This window comes from Equus quagga, chromosome 10 (assembly GCF_021613505.1).
Source record: "Equus quagga isolate Etosha38 chromosome 10, UCLA_HA_Equagga_1.0, whole genome shotgun sequence".
Classification (NCBI taxonomy): Eukaryota; Metazoa; Chordata; class Mammalia; order Perissodactyla; family Equidae; genus Equus; species Equus quagga.
In genome coordinates this window covers 105,593,391-105,612,680 of record NC_060276.1, presented here as the reverse complement: position 1 = coordinate 105,612,680, position 19,290 = coordinate 105,593,391, and the positions used below count along the sequence as shown (strand labels likewise).

The following is a 19,290-nucleotide window of genomic DNA, read 5'->3' as shown; positions in this document are numbered from 1 at the left end:
ATTTTAAATGTAAATATAAGAGCATTTAACTTGTATGTGGAATCACCAAAATCACAGTTTGTATTTTGTAGCTTGTACATGAATATATATTTTGTTCTTACCAGAATAGTAGAAATGTTGCACAAAACTAACTCAGCTCTTTTTATTTCACTTCTTAATACATGCACCTTCTACCAATACTCTCTACTTTTGGCTTACTGATATGTAAGGAAAGACTGAAAGGAAAAGAAACCATGAGTCACCCTGTCTCTCCCTGTCCTTCTATGTCATCTATTGCAGTGTAAATGGTTGGCTACTGCAGGGAAGTAAGAGGAGTAAGAAAGGATGTGATAGAGTTCCTTGGTCATTTGTGTTTCTTAGAATGCCATTGCCTTCTTTTGGTGATCAGAGCAAATTCTGGTTCCAGTAGAAGGAATTGCCCCTTGGGGCTGTCAGAACCCCCACCTATTCAGCCTAGATATAACATGCTTCCCTTGTACTCACTTTGAGTTTCACTGAACTCCCACGCGTTGTGGGTCTACTGGAGTTCTGTGCTCCTGGAGGGAAGCATCATGAATGCTGTATGCAAATGGGTCATCTAGGACCTGTGAGCATACATATCATACTCCGGTCCTTTGCTCACATGCATGCTTCCTTATCTCCTCAGGCTCTAATTATGAAAGCAAGTTCAAAAGTAAAACTATCAAGGATTTCAAGATAGCAATAGCAGAGCATTAAACCAAGTGCAAGATCCTTCAGTGTGGGGCGTCCCGTGTGATTACACAGGTTGTGTGCCCATGAAGCTGGCCCTTTCTGTATCAGGGGAAGCTACTGGGCAGCTGGAGGCCTCCTGCACATGCTATGTATGAAGGAACTCAGTTCACAGCAGGTTGGACACTGCCAATAGTGTGTCCATGCAAAATGGGTTCTTTCTTTAAAACTGATACAATGCACTTATTTCAAACTCAGTTACATTAATATCCTCTTAGAGACTGTTGCATGTCTTTGAGGGCTCCCAGCTCCACGAGGAGTACTTTTCAGGTGGGCCTTTGAAACCCCAAGGCTACAGCTGGAAGCAGGTAGTCATCATTGACTCAATCTCTCGATATCCCGTATAATTTTGTTTGTTTCTTTGTCTTTCACCCAGGATTTCCAGCAGGAGAGCTCCAGAAGCCTTTCTTTTGGGGAACAGAATATCCTCGGTAAGTAAATTAGTAAAGAAACCAGTTATGGACAAGTAAGGAAGAACATGCTGCTTTGGCAGAGCACAGAATATAAAGTCAAAAACCAAAGCTGATGATTGTTCAGCAAAAAGAGGGCATGGAACCTGGTGTGGGTTGGCCTGACTCTCACCATTTTAGGTATTTGTTTTCTCATTCTTGTTCTAAGGTGTGTGACTGAACAGGACAGCCAACTTATATGTAGACAGCTTTCATTTTTATTTGTTTATTCACTTATATATTGACTCATACTACAAATATTTGGACATTGAAGGATTGTTAGAATTTGAGTTGATGGTGATGGGTCTAAAACCATTCCAAATGTAAGAAACAATGTGAGAAAAGGAAGGGAAAGTGCTTGTAGAATATCAGAGAGTCTAGTGTGGCTGGTCCAAGTGGTATATGAAGGGAAGTAACGGGAAAGAAGGTGGAGGTTTGATATTGGAGGGCTCTGAATGCCAGGTAAGGAGCTTGGGTATTAATAGGCTACAGCTTATTTGCTCAAAAACTTGCAATAGAACATGGGTAGCTATAGGAGTAAGAGTTCTATGTCCTCAGTGAAGCCATCCATCCTCTATTAAGATATCTGCTCAAAGAATAATTATTAAGCATCTTTTAGAAATATGCAGATACTGGAGACATGGTCATCACAGTCTAGTGAGATGGCTTCCCATACGTCCTTCTGTTCTGGATGGATAGCCTCCAGAACCAGTGAATTGATATCCTTTCTGCTCACATCACCTTTGCCCTCCCCTGAGTGTTGGGTCTAATTATGGGACATCAACAAGCAGAATTGTTTCCAGGGGAGAGAATCAGGATTGTAAATGGCCTAAGACAACATTTCCTAAAGTGTGTATTCTTTGAAGTAGTAATAGAGGCAAGTCGTCCTCCCATTCCTTTTACTTGAGAGAATCACAATACTTAGCAGCATAAAAATTCCCAAGAAGTTCTGCAAGAAAGAACCCTATTTAAATGTTTTTAACCCAGAGTTTCCTAAACTCCTCTTTTCCCTATATTTTGGGAAATGCTCGTCTAGAATTCATGACTGAAGAAAAAAAGTTGGAAGACCTTGCAAAAAGAACACTTGAGGGAGAACCTCATAACTGTCTTCACATTTTTGAAGGAAAGTTAAGGTGACAGAATGATTTACTATATTCAGGGAGGTCAGCAGTGTTCAGCTAGAGACTACACTAGACCAACAGAAGACATAGGAAAGAGATTCCGGACTAATATTAGGAAGAGATGTTGTATTTAGAACCGCCCAAACAGGGAATGGGCTACTTCAGAAAGGAGTGAGCTCCTGGTTATTGGCAATGCCCAAGGAGAAGTCTTAAAACAATTTGAACAGGTTTTTGTAGTGGGGTTTCATGCCTCTGAGAAGGGTTGAACCAGCTGGGCTTAAAGCTGCTTCCAACTCTAGGATTTTTGTAAATTTCCAATTCAGACATAGAGTAGCCTTTACTTGATGATCGTGTGAGATCGTGGTTGCTCCAGACAGCAGTACGGTTGTTTTGTTGTTGACAGAAAATCCTGTGCATATATTAAACCCATTGGGTAGTAAGAACAAAAAAGAAACCGAGTAGGTGGAAAAATAGTTGTCTTCTCCATTTTATTTTTGGAAGGGTGGATTTTCTCTGTAGGAGTCTTCTTATTTCTGGCCAGCCAGACACATATTAAAAGGCATACAAGTTTACTTATTTTTATAACATGCTAATTTAAATAATGTCCATTGATAAAATGGGAGATGTGAATTTAGTATTATGAAACCTTATCGTTGTCAGTCTTAGCTGTATAAAATTACTTTTTCTTTGTCTCTTGTCCAAAGGATTGTGATTATGTAACTGAGAATTGGAACTTACAATGATTCAATCATTTTCAGAATTCTCTATTATCTTTTGCAAATAGGAAGCTCATTGGAGCGGTCCCTCTTAAGGGACATTTATTGCAGAGCAGTTCCTCTAAGCTTCCATTGTTCATCCCTTAAATTCATCCAGTCAATAGCATCAACTGTGGGTTGTAGAGGACTGAGTACTATTCTCAGGGCTGAGAGGCCTGGAAAAATGGAATGTTACAGGCTGCACAGTGATAGCTACTGCTGCAAAAATTAGCACTATGTAAAATTACGAGTTGATCCCACACTGCTATGATAGTTCTATGATTGAAATGCATAATTTTACTCTTACTTCTTTAATGAAGGTTTGCAATGATGGAAAAACAGTAGGAAGCATTTTTTCAAATGCAAATTACCTTGCAGGAAAGAAATAACAAAGGAAAGAATTGCCACCAAGGGGAAAAATTAAATCTTACAGCACTTCCTTGGGTATAGTTGAGACAAACAATTAGCATGTTAAGGATCATTATGTCCTGTAATAATATGTTGCTTCAAAAATTCTCCTTCCTTCCGCTTATGGGTCCTGTCTATTTGCTGGATGACTTTGATGTTGCATGTCAGGAACCAACTGCGAAATATTTTTAGCATAATTGCAAATCTCAGGAAGAATCCTCATAACGAGGATTTTAAGTTGTCTGTAATCCTTGTCCACATGTTAAATGACTAAAAGAAGTTACATATAGATCTGTCACTTGCATGAAGTGGTAAAGTTAATTAATGAATTGGTTAAATCTTTGTTGCTTTCTTACTGTGTACTAGGTACAGAGCATTTAGCAGTGATCAAGTAGATAAGGGTTTGGCCTCCATGGAACTTGTAGTTGAGAGAGAAGATCCCAGACACACACGTGTGGAAGCCACTGTATCAATTTCTTCAGATATCATTAATAGGTTCTGTTTCAGTTATCTATTGCTACGTAACAAAGTGCTGCCACACAGCCACATATTGGCTCATGATTCTACAGTTTGGGCAGGATTCAGCTGAGACGGTTTGTCTGTTCTGTGTAGTGTTGGCTGGGGCAGCTCAACTGGGGCCGGAGGATGTAAGATGACTTTGCTCACATGTCTGGTGCCCTAGTTGGGCTGGCTTGCTGGCTGGGGTCTGGCAGGCCTCTCTCTTTAGAAGTCTCTCAACTTTTGACATCTCTTACTTGCTTCACTTGGCCTCTCTCTCTGGGGCTGGTTAGTCCAGTTTCTTTACATTACAGCTGACTTCCAAGGTGGCAAAAAATGGAAGCTACAAGGCCTCTCAAGGCCTAAGCCCAGGAGTCACACCCGGCCCCTTCCGCTGCATTCTGTTGGTCACAGCAAGTCCCGAGGCCCATCCAGGTTCAAGGGGAAGGAAATAGATTGCCTCTTGATGGGAGGAGGGGCATATGCATTCAGACAGGTGGAATTGTCAGTGGTCACCTTTGTATGTAAGCTACCTCATGTTCCTTCAGAGGTGAAGAGAAATAATATAACACCTTTTCCGAACCTGGTTAAGGCTTCACAGGCTTTGCCATTCAGTTGTGAGCTTGTCAGTCACAGCAGCAGACAAACGTGACTACCTTTGAAAGCAGAGTGATCCCTTTTAATCTCTGCTTTATTCCTTTTTTATGACTACATTTGGAAAACAATTTAACTTCTAAGTCTATAGTGATTTTTCAACAGATTCTCAGATAAAAAATAAATGGTGTGTTTACTGACAGGATCTTTTCAAACCCTGCTGCTGCTTTGGGTGTTTATAAATATAAACTACAGCTGGAGCAGATTTAGAATCATAGAAACCTTAGGGTTGGAAGGGATTTGAGAACCCATCTCTTTCACATCCCTGATTTCACAAGGTAGGATGCTAAGGCCCATACATGAACATAATGAAAATGTTAGAATTTATATTTTTCTTTGTCCATTTCAATGAGAAGGGTGTGTTTACAGTTTTGTGAGTGTGGTTATTAGATTGTTATTACCATGGTTACTAGAAAACAGATTATCCTGGCTTTTCATTGAAAAAAATTAAAGGATTATGCTCTGAGATTCATGATTGTAATTTTCTCCAAATTATATATTTATGCCATAGATCTCTGAGTTATGGTGCTATAGGAGTAATTGTTGGACATGAATTTACACATGGATTTGATAATAATGGTAAGTACTGGTTCATTGTATAAGCTGCTGCTTTTATGATAATGTTGACTATATGGATGTTAATTGTTGCTATTATCATTGCATAGTGGCATCCTCATAGATTGAAGATTATCCAAGGCAGTATGATTGCTGATTGAAAACTTTTCGCCATGTCTTGCTGTGATGCTTGCAATAAATAAATAATTGTTCCCATTGGTGATGGGGTAGAATGAAAAAAAGACCTTGTAATTTCAATTAAATTAGCTTTGCATTTAGATCAGGATTGCTGTGCTGCCACATGGTTATAGGAATTGCTTTATAGCTTCTCCCCTTTGTCTTGATTTCTTTATTCACCATCTTGAGATGCTTTCCCTGGAGGTGTGAGCTCTGCTCCTAAGATGATTATACATGCTGCCAAGTTAGGACTCAGCGAGTTAGGACTCTGCAGCTTGGCTGACTGGTTCCTTTATACTATTTCAAGGATTATGCAATGCTTAATCTCTATTTTTCTCTATGCTGGCATATATTCAGAATTTTTTTAAAAGGCTGTGCTTTCCTAATAATGCATAATATAGAATATACTGTGTATCCTGATGACATTTAAGCAAAAGGAAAGAGCAGAATATGGCATAAACTAAAGAAATGATTGCCCTTTGAGAATCATCATCATTTTTAATCAGCATTCCTTCCTCCTCTAACTTTGGAGTATTATTGGAAATCCACATGAAATCCCTGAAACTTATGAATTAGCAGCAAATTATGATCACACCCACATCCATGCAATGAGTTACAGGCAGACTCAGGAACCCGGCTGGCCCAAGGCAAGGCAACATTGTATATGTTCTTTCATGTCTGTAGTCTCCAACATTCTTTCCTGGATGCCTACCCCAGGGCCAGAGAACCTTTTCGTTCTTCTCTTTCTGGACAATTCTTCCTGTACTCACACCAGCCATTCCTTAATCGCTTAGGTTTTTTGTTCCCCTGATCTCCACTCCCTGTTAAAATGTAGCTGCCTTGTAGTCCTCTGAATCCCCAGAGCCTCACTTTCTGTCTTTGCATGTTTGGTTTATCTGAGAGGAGAGTCTTAGCTAAGAAACAAAAGCCAGTAGTGATCTCTTGGTTCTGGCCTTTCTTCCTTAGGAAATATAAGTACAGTTCTCCCCCAGAATCTTCTGGAGGCCTTCTGGATTCTCTCTCAAGGGACAGAATTTAATGATGGCAATTTCACTCTGTAACCAATACTTAGAACAGTGCGATGCAGATATAAGTATATGCCCAGTAACTATTTAATGATTGGTTGGTTAGTGGGTGGAGGACAGTGACTCCATACTCTCCTAGGGGGTGGTGGTAGTGGCATCTGACCTTGCTGAAGAGCTTTGGATTGTTCCAGTTAACAGCTTTGCTTAGAGGACTTTCTTGTAAGTCCAATGAAGAGTTCTCTGCATAATTAAATTTAAACCAATAGTAATCTTGAGTATAGAAGATAGTTCAGATACACAGATACACTCAAACTTCTTTTTTTGAAGGGTGTAGAGAAAACGAAGAGTGAGCCTGTAGCAAAAAAGCATGTATAACTAATCTTTTTTTCCCATTATGTTTTGGAGATTTCCATTCTTGTTCCAAGTTCTCTTTTTAGAGCAACTTTCCTTGTCAAAGCGGGACAGATGGGCCTTCCATCCACACTGGTGGCTGTGGAATGATTCATAACAGAGGTTTTATGTGTCTCTCGGCTCCTGGCAACTTGGAAGAAACACGTTGCTATAAGGCTGAGTCAGGGGCTGTGGTCGCAGGGTGTGAATGACTCACCCAGGCTGTTCCTATGGATCATTTGGAATTTCACTGGTAGTGGTGCTCTGACTCCCTCCATGGGCTTTCTGAAAGAAGCCATTTCATTTCATAATCCAGAGAACATTTGAGGTCAGATCAGGTGAAAACAAAGAATCCAAGATTGGTTAAGAATGGTTCATGCCATAAGTTAATGAATCTTATTTTTAAAATACTCTTTGTTAACTTAGAAGGAAAGAACTTCTTGAACCTCTTTCTCCTTTCCTCCCTTTTTACAATGAACCTGTGACACTGGAGAGAAGGCAGGAGCTGCTCCCAAGAGTGGTCCCTGCTGCTGGGGCTGCTTTTTCAAGGCTTATGGAAGTGAGGGAAAGGGAAGATGAAGAAATTAGTTTCCATAAATAATACAAATATCTTTTCACTTTACTTTTTGCTAGGTAGAAAATATGATAAAAATGGAAACCTGGATCCTTGGTGGTCTGTTGACTCAGAAGAAAAGTTTAAAGAAAAAACAAAGTGCATGGTTAACCAGTATAGCAACTATTATTGGAAGAAAGCTGGCTTAAATGTGAGTACAATTGTGGTGAAGGGGGCATCTTTTGGGTCATTTTTCCTCGTTTGGACATTAGCTTGCCTCTGAACATTGGTTCTCAAAGTGTGGTTCCCAGGCCACCAACACCAGCCCTGCAGGGAACTTGTGGAAATGCAAATTCTTGAGTCTTACTCCAGACCTACTGACCCAGAATCTCAGAGGGGTGGGGGAGGTTGGGCTAGTAGTCTGGCAGTCTGTCTTTTCACAAGCCTTCCAGTGATTCTGATACAAGCTAAAGTTTGAGAATCACAGCCTAAACATTAGTTTGTTTTCCTAGATTCAGATTAATGTAGAAAATCCTGTAGCAAAGATAAACAATAAAATTCTTGTAAATCTACATCCATATGATTAAAAAAATTTTCCTTCAAACTACTGCTTAAGTTTAGTTAATAGAAGTAAAACTTCACTAATTTGAACTAATGACTCTGAATTGGCTAAGAGTTCTTAGCTATAGAAATTTGAACAAAAGAAATATGCTTGTAAAATGTTTATTTTCTATTATATATACATATATAAATTTACATAAAGGCACAAATGAGATCTCATGCATGCTGTTTGTGTGTGTGAAGTTTTGTTCCTTTTGTTTTTATGTCTTTACCTCCCCCTTTCCTTCTCATCAGTCTTATCTTCCCTACCTGGAATCTATCTTAATCACCCTGATACTTTTTCCAATGCTCATGTAGAGATATACACACACGCGTCCTTTTAGTTCATAGTTTTCAGTGGCTGCCTAAAAGTCCACAGTGTGACTATAATGTCCTCAACTAACCTCTTGTTGAGGGGTTATATTTTCTCTCCAATTATTTTTCCACAATAAATGCTGCTGCAATAAACACTCTTATTATGTGCATATTCTTTTTTTCCCTATAGGATAGATTCCTACTGTCACCAACAAATTATAATATTTCATATTCCCACCAGTGATGTATGAAAGATCATTTATCTCTTGAGTTATTTTCTTGTCAATTTATGAGAACTTTTTTTAATATTATGGATGTTCAGATTTTATCGATCATTCACATTATAGTATTTCCCCCTGATATATTACTCATCCGTTAGTCTTTGTATATGGTGTCTTTTGACATATAAAAATTAAACATTTCTGTATAGTCAAAGATACCTATCTCTCAAAAAGTAGTTTCTGCATTTCCGTTCTACATCACATATGTAGTCTCCCAGCCTTTCCGGGGAGGTTTTTATTGTTTTGTTATTTTACATTTATGGAATGTACGTGAAACTTATTTTTCTGTGGAGTTTAATATGAGAGTTCACACTTATTTTCTTCCAAAGGATAGCCAGTTGACCCAGCATCATTGATTAAAAGACATTTTTTTCTCACTGAATTGAATGTTTGTCAAATATTAGAATCTCATATATGCTGAGATAAATTTCTAGATTATATATTTTATTCTGCTGATTTCTTTGTTGATTTCTATACCCCTGCCGTATTACTGTGGCTGTATGGATTGTTCTGGTATCTGTTAATATAAGCTCTTCCTCACTGTTCTTTTATATACTTGGCCATTCTCAGACAAATATACTTCTATATATGCTCAAAGATCATTTTACCCATTCTGCCCCCCTGGCCTCCACCCGTGCAAAGAAAATGCCTTTGGGATTCTGAGTTAAATCACATTAAATGTATGGAATTTACATTTTTTTAATATAATCTTCTTGTTCAAGAACATGGTATGCCTTTCCATCTGTTTGGTTTGTTTTAGGTTTCCAAATACAATTTTATAATTTTCTCTATATAGTTTATCTCCTGTACATTTTTTTAACTTCTTTTTCCTTTTCCTTATTTTGCTGGTTTGGTCAGGTTAGTTTTTATGCCTTTCACCCACTATTAATTTTTTCTGGTAGTTTTCCATTGCGTTTCCTATCCCTGCTTTCATAATTATAAGACACAGATTTCTCTCATTATATTTGACAATAAGAAACCAATAATGAAGAATTGTTGCTAGGTTATGGATCTGCAGGAAGACCTTCCTTTAAAACACACATGTACACACTGTAGGCTCCTAATTCATCTGGTCAAGGGCACAACACCTAAGAGAAGCGAGGACCACACAGAACTGGAGTAGACCCCTGTATCTTCAGGTGGTTTCCCCAGGGTCTCTTGGTCCCTTAACTAAGCATGTACTCCATCCTGATATCTTACTGGGGCTGGGAAAGCACCCAAATCCTTGCTATGCCTTAAGTCTATTGTACTTGGGGTTTATTTCACCATCGCAGAAGAAGTTAGGTAAAAATCCATGCACTTTAAAAGGGAATGTTTATAAACACTGACTTGGTCCTCCTGGTTCTTTTTTTTCCCTAAAGATTGGCACCTGAGCTAACAACTGTTGCCAATCTTCTTCTTTTTTTTTCCTCTGCTTTTTCTCCCTCAATTCCCCCAGTACATAGTTGTATATTTTTAGTTGTGGGTCCTCCTAGTTGTGGCATGTGGGACGCCGCCTCAACATGGCCTAAGGAGTGGTGCCATGTCCGCGCCCAGGATCCAAACCAGTGAAACCCTGGGCCGCCGAAGGTGGAGCGTGTGAACTTAACCACTCGGTCATGGGACCAGCCCCTCTCCTGGTTCTTAAACCATATTCAGCACAAGGGAGACCGCACCTTATCCAGGTGGGGAAACCAGAGTCTGTATCCTTGAATAGCGTCTCTAGCTCTTTCATCAATGTCCTGGAAAGCCATTTTGCTGCCCATATTTTGCTTTTTATATCTACAACTGTGTCACGAGAAGAACTAAAATGGGTGCCTCTGTGTATTTGTATTTAATTCAGGGGTTATCACATTGTAAAAACCCATCTAGAATACATGTTGCTTCAAGAAAAGCATAGGGGAAGGGTTCTGGAGTCAGACAAAGGTCCAAATATTGGTTCAACCAATTACAAGGTTTTTGAACTTGGGCAAGTTACTTAACATTCCTAAGTCTCAGAGTCTTCATCTGTGAAATGGGTAACTATTTCTGAACTCATTAATTTATTGTAAGAATTAAGTGACTGAAATAATATAAAGCACCAGCACAATGCCTGACATACATAAGTGCTCAGCAAGTTGTAGTTAATATTCCTAATACTTTGTGACATACTCATAGGTATGCCATCCCACGGGAAAACAAAGCCAAAGACTTTGGGACTGAAAAAAACCCAAGAAACAATAGAAGAGCAGTTTTCTTGAAGGAAGGGAATGCATATTTCCTAGTGATTATTATATGCAGGCATCAGAGTTAGACTTTTCACTTACTTGAAACAAATTTCATTGTCATACTGGTCCTGAAAGGTGTACATATTACTAGCCTATTTTACATATGAGGAAACTGAGGCTCAAAGAGATTTAAACTCATGGTAGAGTCTAGATTAGGGCTTAGATTGGTATGACTCCAAAATCCATACTCTTCCCCCCATATCATGCTCTGGTTCTCCTACTTTAAGTTCATTTTATACCTAGGCGATGTGTTTTGGGGGCTATTCTACAACGTTCATTTTGGCCAAAGTGTCAGATATTGAAACTGAATTCTGGCAAATGTGTACCTTTGTCACAAGGACGATAGAAAAGGCATGCCTGTCTCAGCATAAATCCACTCAACCATCAGAAAACAGCTTCATTCTCATTCCCAGAGGAGAGGGGATGGCTTCCTTTGTGGATATAAAGGGCCACGCTTTATTTTTCTGGCTCCTTTTGTGGAGGCCAGTCATCTGTGCCTGAATCCTTCTTTGCAGTGAGTTGGGGGGAGCTCTGATGGAGCGCCACAGAAGCAGACTGTTAGCAGCTGTTGAGTCCTGAGGGAAACCTAGGGCCGTATGGTCTACTGAGGCGGTCCAGAGTGGGAAGAGCCAGAGGGGTGAGGCTACTCCCCAAACTTCTAATTTAGATAAAGCTTAGAGGAACAAGGAAGGAGATTAAATTCGAGCATGAGTGGATATACATAGAAGCACCAGAGTCAGGAGGAGTTGAGACTCAAGAAGGTAGCATATTATGGAGCAGAGGGTCTGGAGACAGACTGCTTGGGTTTGAATCCCTGTGAAGTGTGGGCAGTTCACTTAATAACTGTGTCTTAGGTCAGGTTCACTAGAAGCAGAGCCCAAGAAGGGGTTTTTTAGGTGAGTGATTTATTACAGAAGTAGTTTCAGGAGAGACCTGTAAGGCGATGAGGAAAACCTGTTGGTTTGAGAAGTTTAGCCTCAGCCTTTTCCCATAGAGGGTTCTGGAGCCTGAATTGCTCTATGGAAATTGTTCAGCCCAGAGTAAGGGGCTGGGCTGTGCTAACCACACGTCAGTTACTGAGAGGTGGGGGGATCACCTCTCAGGAATCTCCAGGTAAGGCAGCTCCCATAAGCTAAGACTAATCTTCTTGAGCTGGTAGCAGTTGCAGGAATGCGTGCACAGTCCTGGTAGAAAAGGGGATCTGGTGCGGCACCAACGACATCTGCTGCACACTCTGAGCTTTAGATCCATTGTTTGTTAAGCAAGGATGGTGATAATAGCACTTAACCCTGTAGGACTGTAATGAAAGAAAGAATGTATATGAAGCAGGAGTGGTAACTTTTTTGGGACTGAAGCTAGTTGGGTCCTGGGTGATTACAGAGATTAATGTTTTCTGAAGATTTGTTTTTACTTGTTGGTATTGCTTGATACCTGGGTGATTGGGCTAGCTTGAAAGGAAAGAGTTGGTAGGATCCATGGCTTGAAAGTTTAGAGCAGGGTGTATTCATTTCCTGTTGCTGCTATAACAAATCATCACGAATTTAGTGACTCAAAAGAACAGAAATTTATTATTTTACAGTCCTGTATGTCTGACTTAGGTCTCAGTGGGCTAAAATCAAGGTGTCAGCAGGGCTGCTTTCCTTTCTAACTGTTCTGGGGGAGAGTCTGTTTCCTCACCTTTTCTAGCTTTCAGAGACTGCCCACATCCTTGGCTCCTGGCGCCTTCCATCTTCAAAGCCAGTAATGACTGGTCCAGTCTTCTCACTTTGCATCACCCTGACACACTCACTCTCCTGACTTCCTTTTCCTCTATTTATATGGACCCTTGTCATTACATTGGACCCAGCTGGATAATGCAGGTTCCCTCTCAAGATCCTTAACTTAATCATAATTTAAAAGTCCCTTTTGCCACATAAGGTAACATTTTCATAGTTTCCAGGGATTAGGACATAGACATTTTTGGAGGGGAGCATTATTCTGCCTTCTTTCTGTGTGGGGATTGGCAAACTTTTTCTGTTAAGGGCCAGATAGTAAATAATTTAGGCTTTGTGGGCTGTAAGGTCTCTTGCATTTATTCAACTCTGCCACTGTAGTAAGAGAACAGCCATAGACAAAATGTACACGAAAGGGTGTGGTTGTGTGCCAATAAAACTTGATTTATGGACACTGAAATTTGAACTTCATATAATTTTCACATGCCACAAAATATTATCCTTCTTTCTATTTTTCCCCCAACCATTGAAAAATGTAAAATCCAGTCTTACCTTGCAGCCTGTACAAAAATAAGTGGCAAGTTAGGTTTTGCCTTGTAGACTGTATTGGTTTAGAATATTTTTCATCCTAGCCTATTTAAGGGTTTAAGTTAAAAACAATCTTCAGATGCTTGGAAGAATTTCTTCACCATGCTTGGCTGGTTGTCATACATGTTGCAGACCTTGACCTTGTGGTCTGTGCTACTTCTGTGTGATTTTTGTTCCCCGTGAGAACTACCCTCTTTTTAATTTTTCATGGAAATTACTGAAGATCAAATGGTGCTGGTTGGTCTTGAAATATTGTTCCTATGTGGATGGTAGATTTTTGGAAACACAAGTACACTGGAAAGAATTCTCAAATTGTGTGAATTAATCAGAGAAAGTAATCTGTATATTGACATTTCTATTTTTACCCCATTAAACCAGAGTCACTCAGAATATTCTTAACATTTTATTGGAACTGGCTAAATTGGTGAGAATAAAGAGGTGGGTAAGAAAGAAATGTGTAGCATAATAAAATAGAAATTATTATATTCAGGAGCACCTTGCTGGGGTTAGTTTGCCATCTCACAATATATTATGATTACCTCTGTTTTATTGGATGTAATTTTCTCTTTAAAATATGGCATTTTTTCTTGCTATCATATTTATGCCTCTTGCTGAATGATAGTTGGCTGTGAAACACTCTGTTTTTCTTTTTCTCTTTGTTAGGTGAAGGGGAAGAGGACCCTGGGAGAAAATATTGCTGATAATGGAGGACTGCGGGAAGCTTTTAGGGTACGCACTGCAACATTTGCTGTGATTTTAAAAATTAAACTATAAAACACCATATTGGGTGTACCTCAATTTAGAGACAGACATGTTCTTGAGGAGTTAGATTTCTGTAAATTCTGTGAATTTCTGTATATAGAATTATATTTCCCCATTGACTCTATTATACTCTATTATATGACTAGAGCGGCAGTTCTTTCTTTTTTGGGGGGGGGGTGTAAAGTCACCCTGAAGAATAATATTTGTTATTAAGAATCATGTATTTAAAGGATAGTTTGCAAAAGATACATTCACAATAATATCAAAGCATGCTACAGAAATCTCCTTGGGGCTAGGTTCATATGAGTTTTCCTTGAGTACACTCTCTATAGCCCTTCTCATAAGTTTCTCTTAAAATACCAAACTTCTAAATTATGGCCTGAGGCTAGTGGTTCTCATATAGTGGGCCAGGTAAGAGTCCATAATAATGTTTTCATCATCCACTGGTCTGTGGTTAAACGAGAAACATAAGGATTATGTGGAAAGATTTTCATAAAGCTAAATGCATTCAATGTAAAGACCAGGCTGTTATTCTGAGGTTGTATTCTTCCTATATTCTAGTTAAAATATACTTTATTTTATAAAATCATGGTGATTGAAGATGATAGTTTTCCCACTTACTTGGCAAAGTGAAAAATTGGCAATATGTTAACCCCTAAATTTATTTCCATAGGCCTTGCTATTGTGTTAGATTTGTTTGTTCCCTGGTAGGAATAGAAAGAACAGCTTTTGTGTGTGTGTGGGGTGGGGGGAGGGCGGGGAGCAGTTATTTAACATGTGAATGCTTTGACCCAGATGCTTTGGTATCTATTGAGTGTAAGGTCTTTCTGCAGGTAAGCCAGCCTCACTGTTGAGCAATATGACATTGATTTGCATTTCCAGGTGTTTGTTTTCTTAAAAGAAAACTTGACAGGATGCATTTTGCACATGGTGGAGGACATATTTAATATTTCTGCTCTGGATGAGAGAAGAGAAAAGCCATCACGGCAGAGGATCATCTATTCTGCTTCTCTCACCAGGCTTACAGGAAATGGATAAATGACAAGAGGCAGGGAGTTGAGGAGCCTCTCCTACCAGGCATCGCATTCACCAACAACCAGCTCTTCTTCCTGAGTTATGCTCACGTAAGTAGACCAAGGAAGGGCCATCAAAGATAAAATGTGGGACTTGGGCTTGCTCCCTTGATAAAAGGTTTGGGACAAAAGCTTAATGGCATAACTTTGATTTTCACTGAAATTTTATCTTGCTGCTTATCTTCAGGACAAGTTTCACCTTCTTAATGTTCTATGGGACATAGTTAATTACTAATTGGTCAAGTTTTATTGATATTTTTAGTCAAGTGGGTTACCAGCCCTGTGGTAACTCACTTGATATTTCTTTAATATATCCTGACTTAATGTATTTGATGCTATTTGTAACCATTTCTAGTGACTCGTTATTTGGCTTCCATGGTCCTGCCCTTTCCTGCATTCCTCTTTCTCCTGTGCCTCATTTGTTGACTTTGTCCTATCACTCTCAATCTGCGGGGGACCCTCAAAGCTATGTTCCCAACTGTCAAATGAATATGTGAAGACTACTAGAGCTGAAAAAAGCAACAACAAAGGCAAGGGGAGTCATGTCACTCTTTTGTGAGTTTAGTGGGCTCTCAGCAGAAATTGAAAGAAGACATGCACTAAATAAGGCACAGTTCTGAGTTCGAGTCTCTGGCCAATGAAGCAAGTGCCAATTCTTCTTTGTTATTTGTTATTGCACTGGTTTATGTTGCAGATTTGTAGGCCTCATTTTCAAAGAGGTCAGGGATAGGTTGATGAAGGTTCTAATACATGGCCTCACAGTGGGCAAATGTGTCTGTATGCTCAAAACTAGACAAAAGTTTTCATTAGTACAACCCTTTGTTCCTCAGTCTTTGCATTCACTCCTCAGTAAGCTCATCCATTCCCATGTCTTCTTTGGCTGACTCTGGTTAAAGGATTCTCACCTGTCTGGGGTCTTTTATTTCCTCAGCTGACATGACAACACTAAATAAATGATCACTTATTAATATGACATCAACAAAACTGGAGTCATCAACAAAATGACTTTTCTTTTTAGTTTTTCCATTTCTGTCAATACACCCCCAGTCTTTGGGTCTTCCTGGTTAGAAAACCTGGATTCTTAGGTCTTATCTATCTTCATTTTTATGACACCTGTCCCAAAAGCTAGATGATTTCATCATTTTAACTGCTCTTCAGATTCCACCTCTTTTTCTCCCCCTTACCCTTCTCGCATCTATAGGCTAAGCCTTGATCTCTTCTCTTCTGGATCATCCCAACAGCCTTATGGCATGTTTTCCTGACTTTGGCATCTTTCCACCACTGTCTGTCTTACATGCTACTGAACTACCACTTTTATTTTGTTATTCACCTGCTGAAGGAACTGCAGGGGCTCCCAAGTGCCTACCACATTGAGACCAAACACCTCCAGCTGGCTTTCAAAGTTCTTCTCAGTCTTACCCAACTCTACCCAACCAGCTCTGAATTCCCACAGCTCCACCAGACTCACCCTTAACCAGGCAGGTGTCCTCACTTCTCCCCCACAATGTCATGCTCATTACTGTCTCTGTGGCTTTGCTTTTGATCTTCCTTCTATAATGTGACCCCCTTCCTACTCCTCACCCTCAGCTTATTCAGTCTCGTCTTCATCTTTCAGTATCCATGTTGAGTTCCACTTCCTTCACATCTTCCACAAACTTCCCCAAGGACTCCATTTCTCTCTTTCTTTTTCTTTTTTTAACTTGCCAACTCCTTTACACTTACCTTCATCACCAGGCAGTTGAGTACTTAATTGTTCTCAAAATGTTGAAGACTTTTAGTTTTATTTCCATAGCTAATCTTCTGGATCCTTACACTTCATGTGTATCTCCATAGCATCCAGCAAAGATGCTGGGTATATTGAAGATGCTTGACATTTTTAGGTGAATTGCTTGAAAAGGATAAGACTAATAGTTCAATTAAGGAGACTTTCTTTTGGGTCAGTACTGGGTCAGATATCTAAAGTAAGCACACACAATATAGTTAGAACTTTCTAGAGCAGGAGTTGGCAAACTAGGACTCATGGGCCAAATATGGCCTACTGTCTGTTTTTGTAAATACTGTTTTATTGGAAAACGACCACACTCTTTCCTTTGCGTGTTGTCTGTGGCTGGTTTTGTGCTACAACAGCAGAGTTGAGTAGTTGCGATGGAGACCTTATGATCTGAAAGGCCTAAAATGTTTACTGTCTGTCCCCTTACAGAAAAGGTTTTCTGACCCCTACTCTAGAGGACAAAGTACAAGGTCCATCACTTCTTACCTAGGCTTTACTTGCTTACAGTCCGTCCATCCTAGTACATACTAGTCCGCAATATCGCTTTGTAGATGAAGTAACCTAACTGGTAGCAACATATTACAGTCATAATTTTGAAATGTCTCCAAATAAAATTCCAAACCATATCTAATTTATTTTAAACTAAAGAGATTTAGGGAAAAATGGCAAGCTATTTTATATCACTAATGAGAAATTTATCTTGGAGCTTTTCCTACTGCCGGGTTGAGGAGATTTTCAACCCTTTGCACATTGGAATGAGTCTGGTTATAGGGAGTAAAATTATTTTCTCTCCTGAGGAGGTACTAGGAAAATAGTAACAACTGTAATGCGTTTTCAGAAATCTCTTAAATGATATATGCAGCAAAGATAGTACTATATAGTGATGTAAGAATATAAGAAGAAATAACATAAGAAAAAATGAGGTAAAATCGAATGCCAGAAATGTCACATTAGCTAGCTTCTGAGGAAATTAAGGAATCACATTATAAAAACATCTTCAAAGTCAAATTGGGAACCACAGTGACAGACAGTTTATAACTATCTTCATCAAAAGCAATAGCATCATCTCACCTTTCCTGCTTCCTGTATCCCTGTAGTTTCTGTGACCTGTCAATTCTTCCCTCAGATATTCTTCATGTCCTTCCACTTCTCTCCATTCCCATTTCTACGTATTTAGTGGACATTCATTAAGAATCTTCATGCTGCCCATAAATAATCTTCTAACTAGTCTCTTATTTCCTCCTCCTACTATACACCCCTGCCAGATAAGTCTTTTAAAAATAGGGATTTTATAATTTTCCTGCTCAAAAACAATGTTTAAATATAGTGTAAACACTTTAGCCTGTTGCTCAGGACTTCAGACATCTGGCAGCATCCTCTCTCACCCCTGGTCTCTCATTCCTGCCCATTATACACCACACAGTCAGCCAAGCTGAGTGTCTTGCTTTTTTTCTCAAATATGTCTTTGCTTCTGTTTTCTTTTCCACTTGGAATTCCCCACATCATATTCATGTGCCCTGGTTCTGTTCATACTTCAAGACTATATCATTTTTCAAGACATGCTTCAGGTCAGGATTAAGTAAGTTATGGTACAGAAACAAACAATGCAAGGAAAGTTTTTTTCATGTTCCTGCTCTATGTCCAACATGGGTCAGCAGTGGGGCTGTGCTCATAGTTATTACTGAAGGACCTGGGTTTTAGAGTCTCTATCTTGGTATACGCTCCCATGGTCACCACAGGGATAGGAAAGAAATGTGGACTGGTCCTTAATGTAGCATCTTAAATTGTTCTTAAGGCTCTTAAAGCTTCTGCCAGGAGGTGATTTTTAAAGCATCCTCCAGGAGGCGATATATATTACTTCTGCTTGCTTTTCATTCGTTAGAGCAAGTCATATAGCCATGCCTAACTTCAGAGGAGATGGAGAAATGTCCTCCTATCCAAGGCCTGGACTAAGGTGAGGCAAGCAAGGCCCCCAGGGTGCAAAATACTAACTTCTCATGACCATACTCAATAATGATGGTTGGTTCATTTTATTGATTCAAATGAGTATGGTTAAATTTGATAAGGGCTATTCCAAGCATTTTAGTAACTGAATGAATATATTGGTTGATTCCTGGGCACATACACTCTTCTCTTGATTTAAAGCATTTGTCTGGAAACCATAATTTACTCACATTGTGGAGTTGTCCACAATGATAAAACCTTCTACTCTGGGGATTAGAACAATAGATGTTACTACTGACCAAGGTTTTATCTGATCTACTAAAACTGTTTGTCATCCATGGATTCTAAAATTACTCTACAGTATAATTTGGAGCAGTTAAGGCAGTAGCAAATGTGTAATTGGAAGGGAAACGTATTTATTGAGATGCTTTTCTCTTCTAGGTGAGGTGCAATTCCTATAGACCAGAAGCTGCCCGGGAACAAGTCCAAATTGGTGCTCACAGCCCCCCTCAGTTCAGGTAAATGGGCAACATTAGTTTTTAACTGTGCGTCTCTCCACCTCCTCCGCTTTCCAGCCATCCCAGTGCTCTAACAAATAGGTGATCTGAACAAAAGCCTGAATTGTGAACAGTGTGATATCTACATTTTACAGACACAAAAAGA

At 39.4% G+C, this 19,290-nt stretch overlaps 1 protein-coding gene across 1 annotated transcript in view; it reads left to right on the top strand.

Annotated features, from left to right (window-relative positions):
* PHEX (phosphate regulating endopeptidase X-linked) overlaps positions 1–19,290 on the top strand; it is a 196,510-nt gene that overhangs the window by 170,741 nt on the left and 6,479 nt on the right. The window contains exons 16-21 of the mRNA XM_046672703.1: positions 1,127–1,181; positions 5,147–5,214; positions 7,416–7,546; positions 13,741–13,806; positions 14,859–14,963; positions 19,069–19,145. Coding sequence (XP_046528659.1) covers positions 1,127–1,181; positions 5,147–5,214; positions 7,416–7,546; positions 13,741–13,806; positions 14,859–14,963; positions 19,069–19,145 — 502 coding nt within the window. The remainder of the gene's footprint in view (positions 1–1,126; positions 1,182–5,146; positions 5,215–7,415; positions 7,547–13,740; positions 13,807–14,858; positions 14,964–19,068; positions 19,146–19,290) is intronic.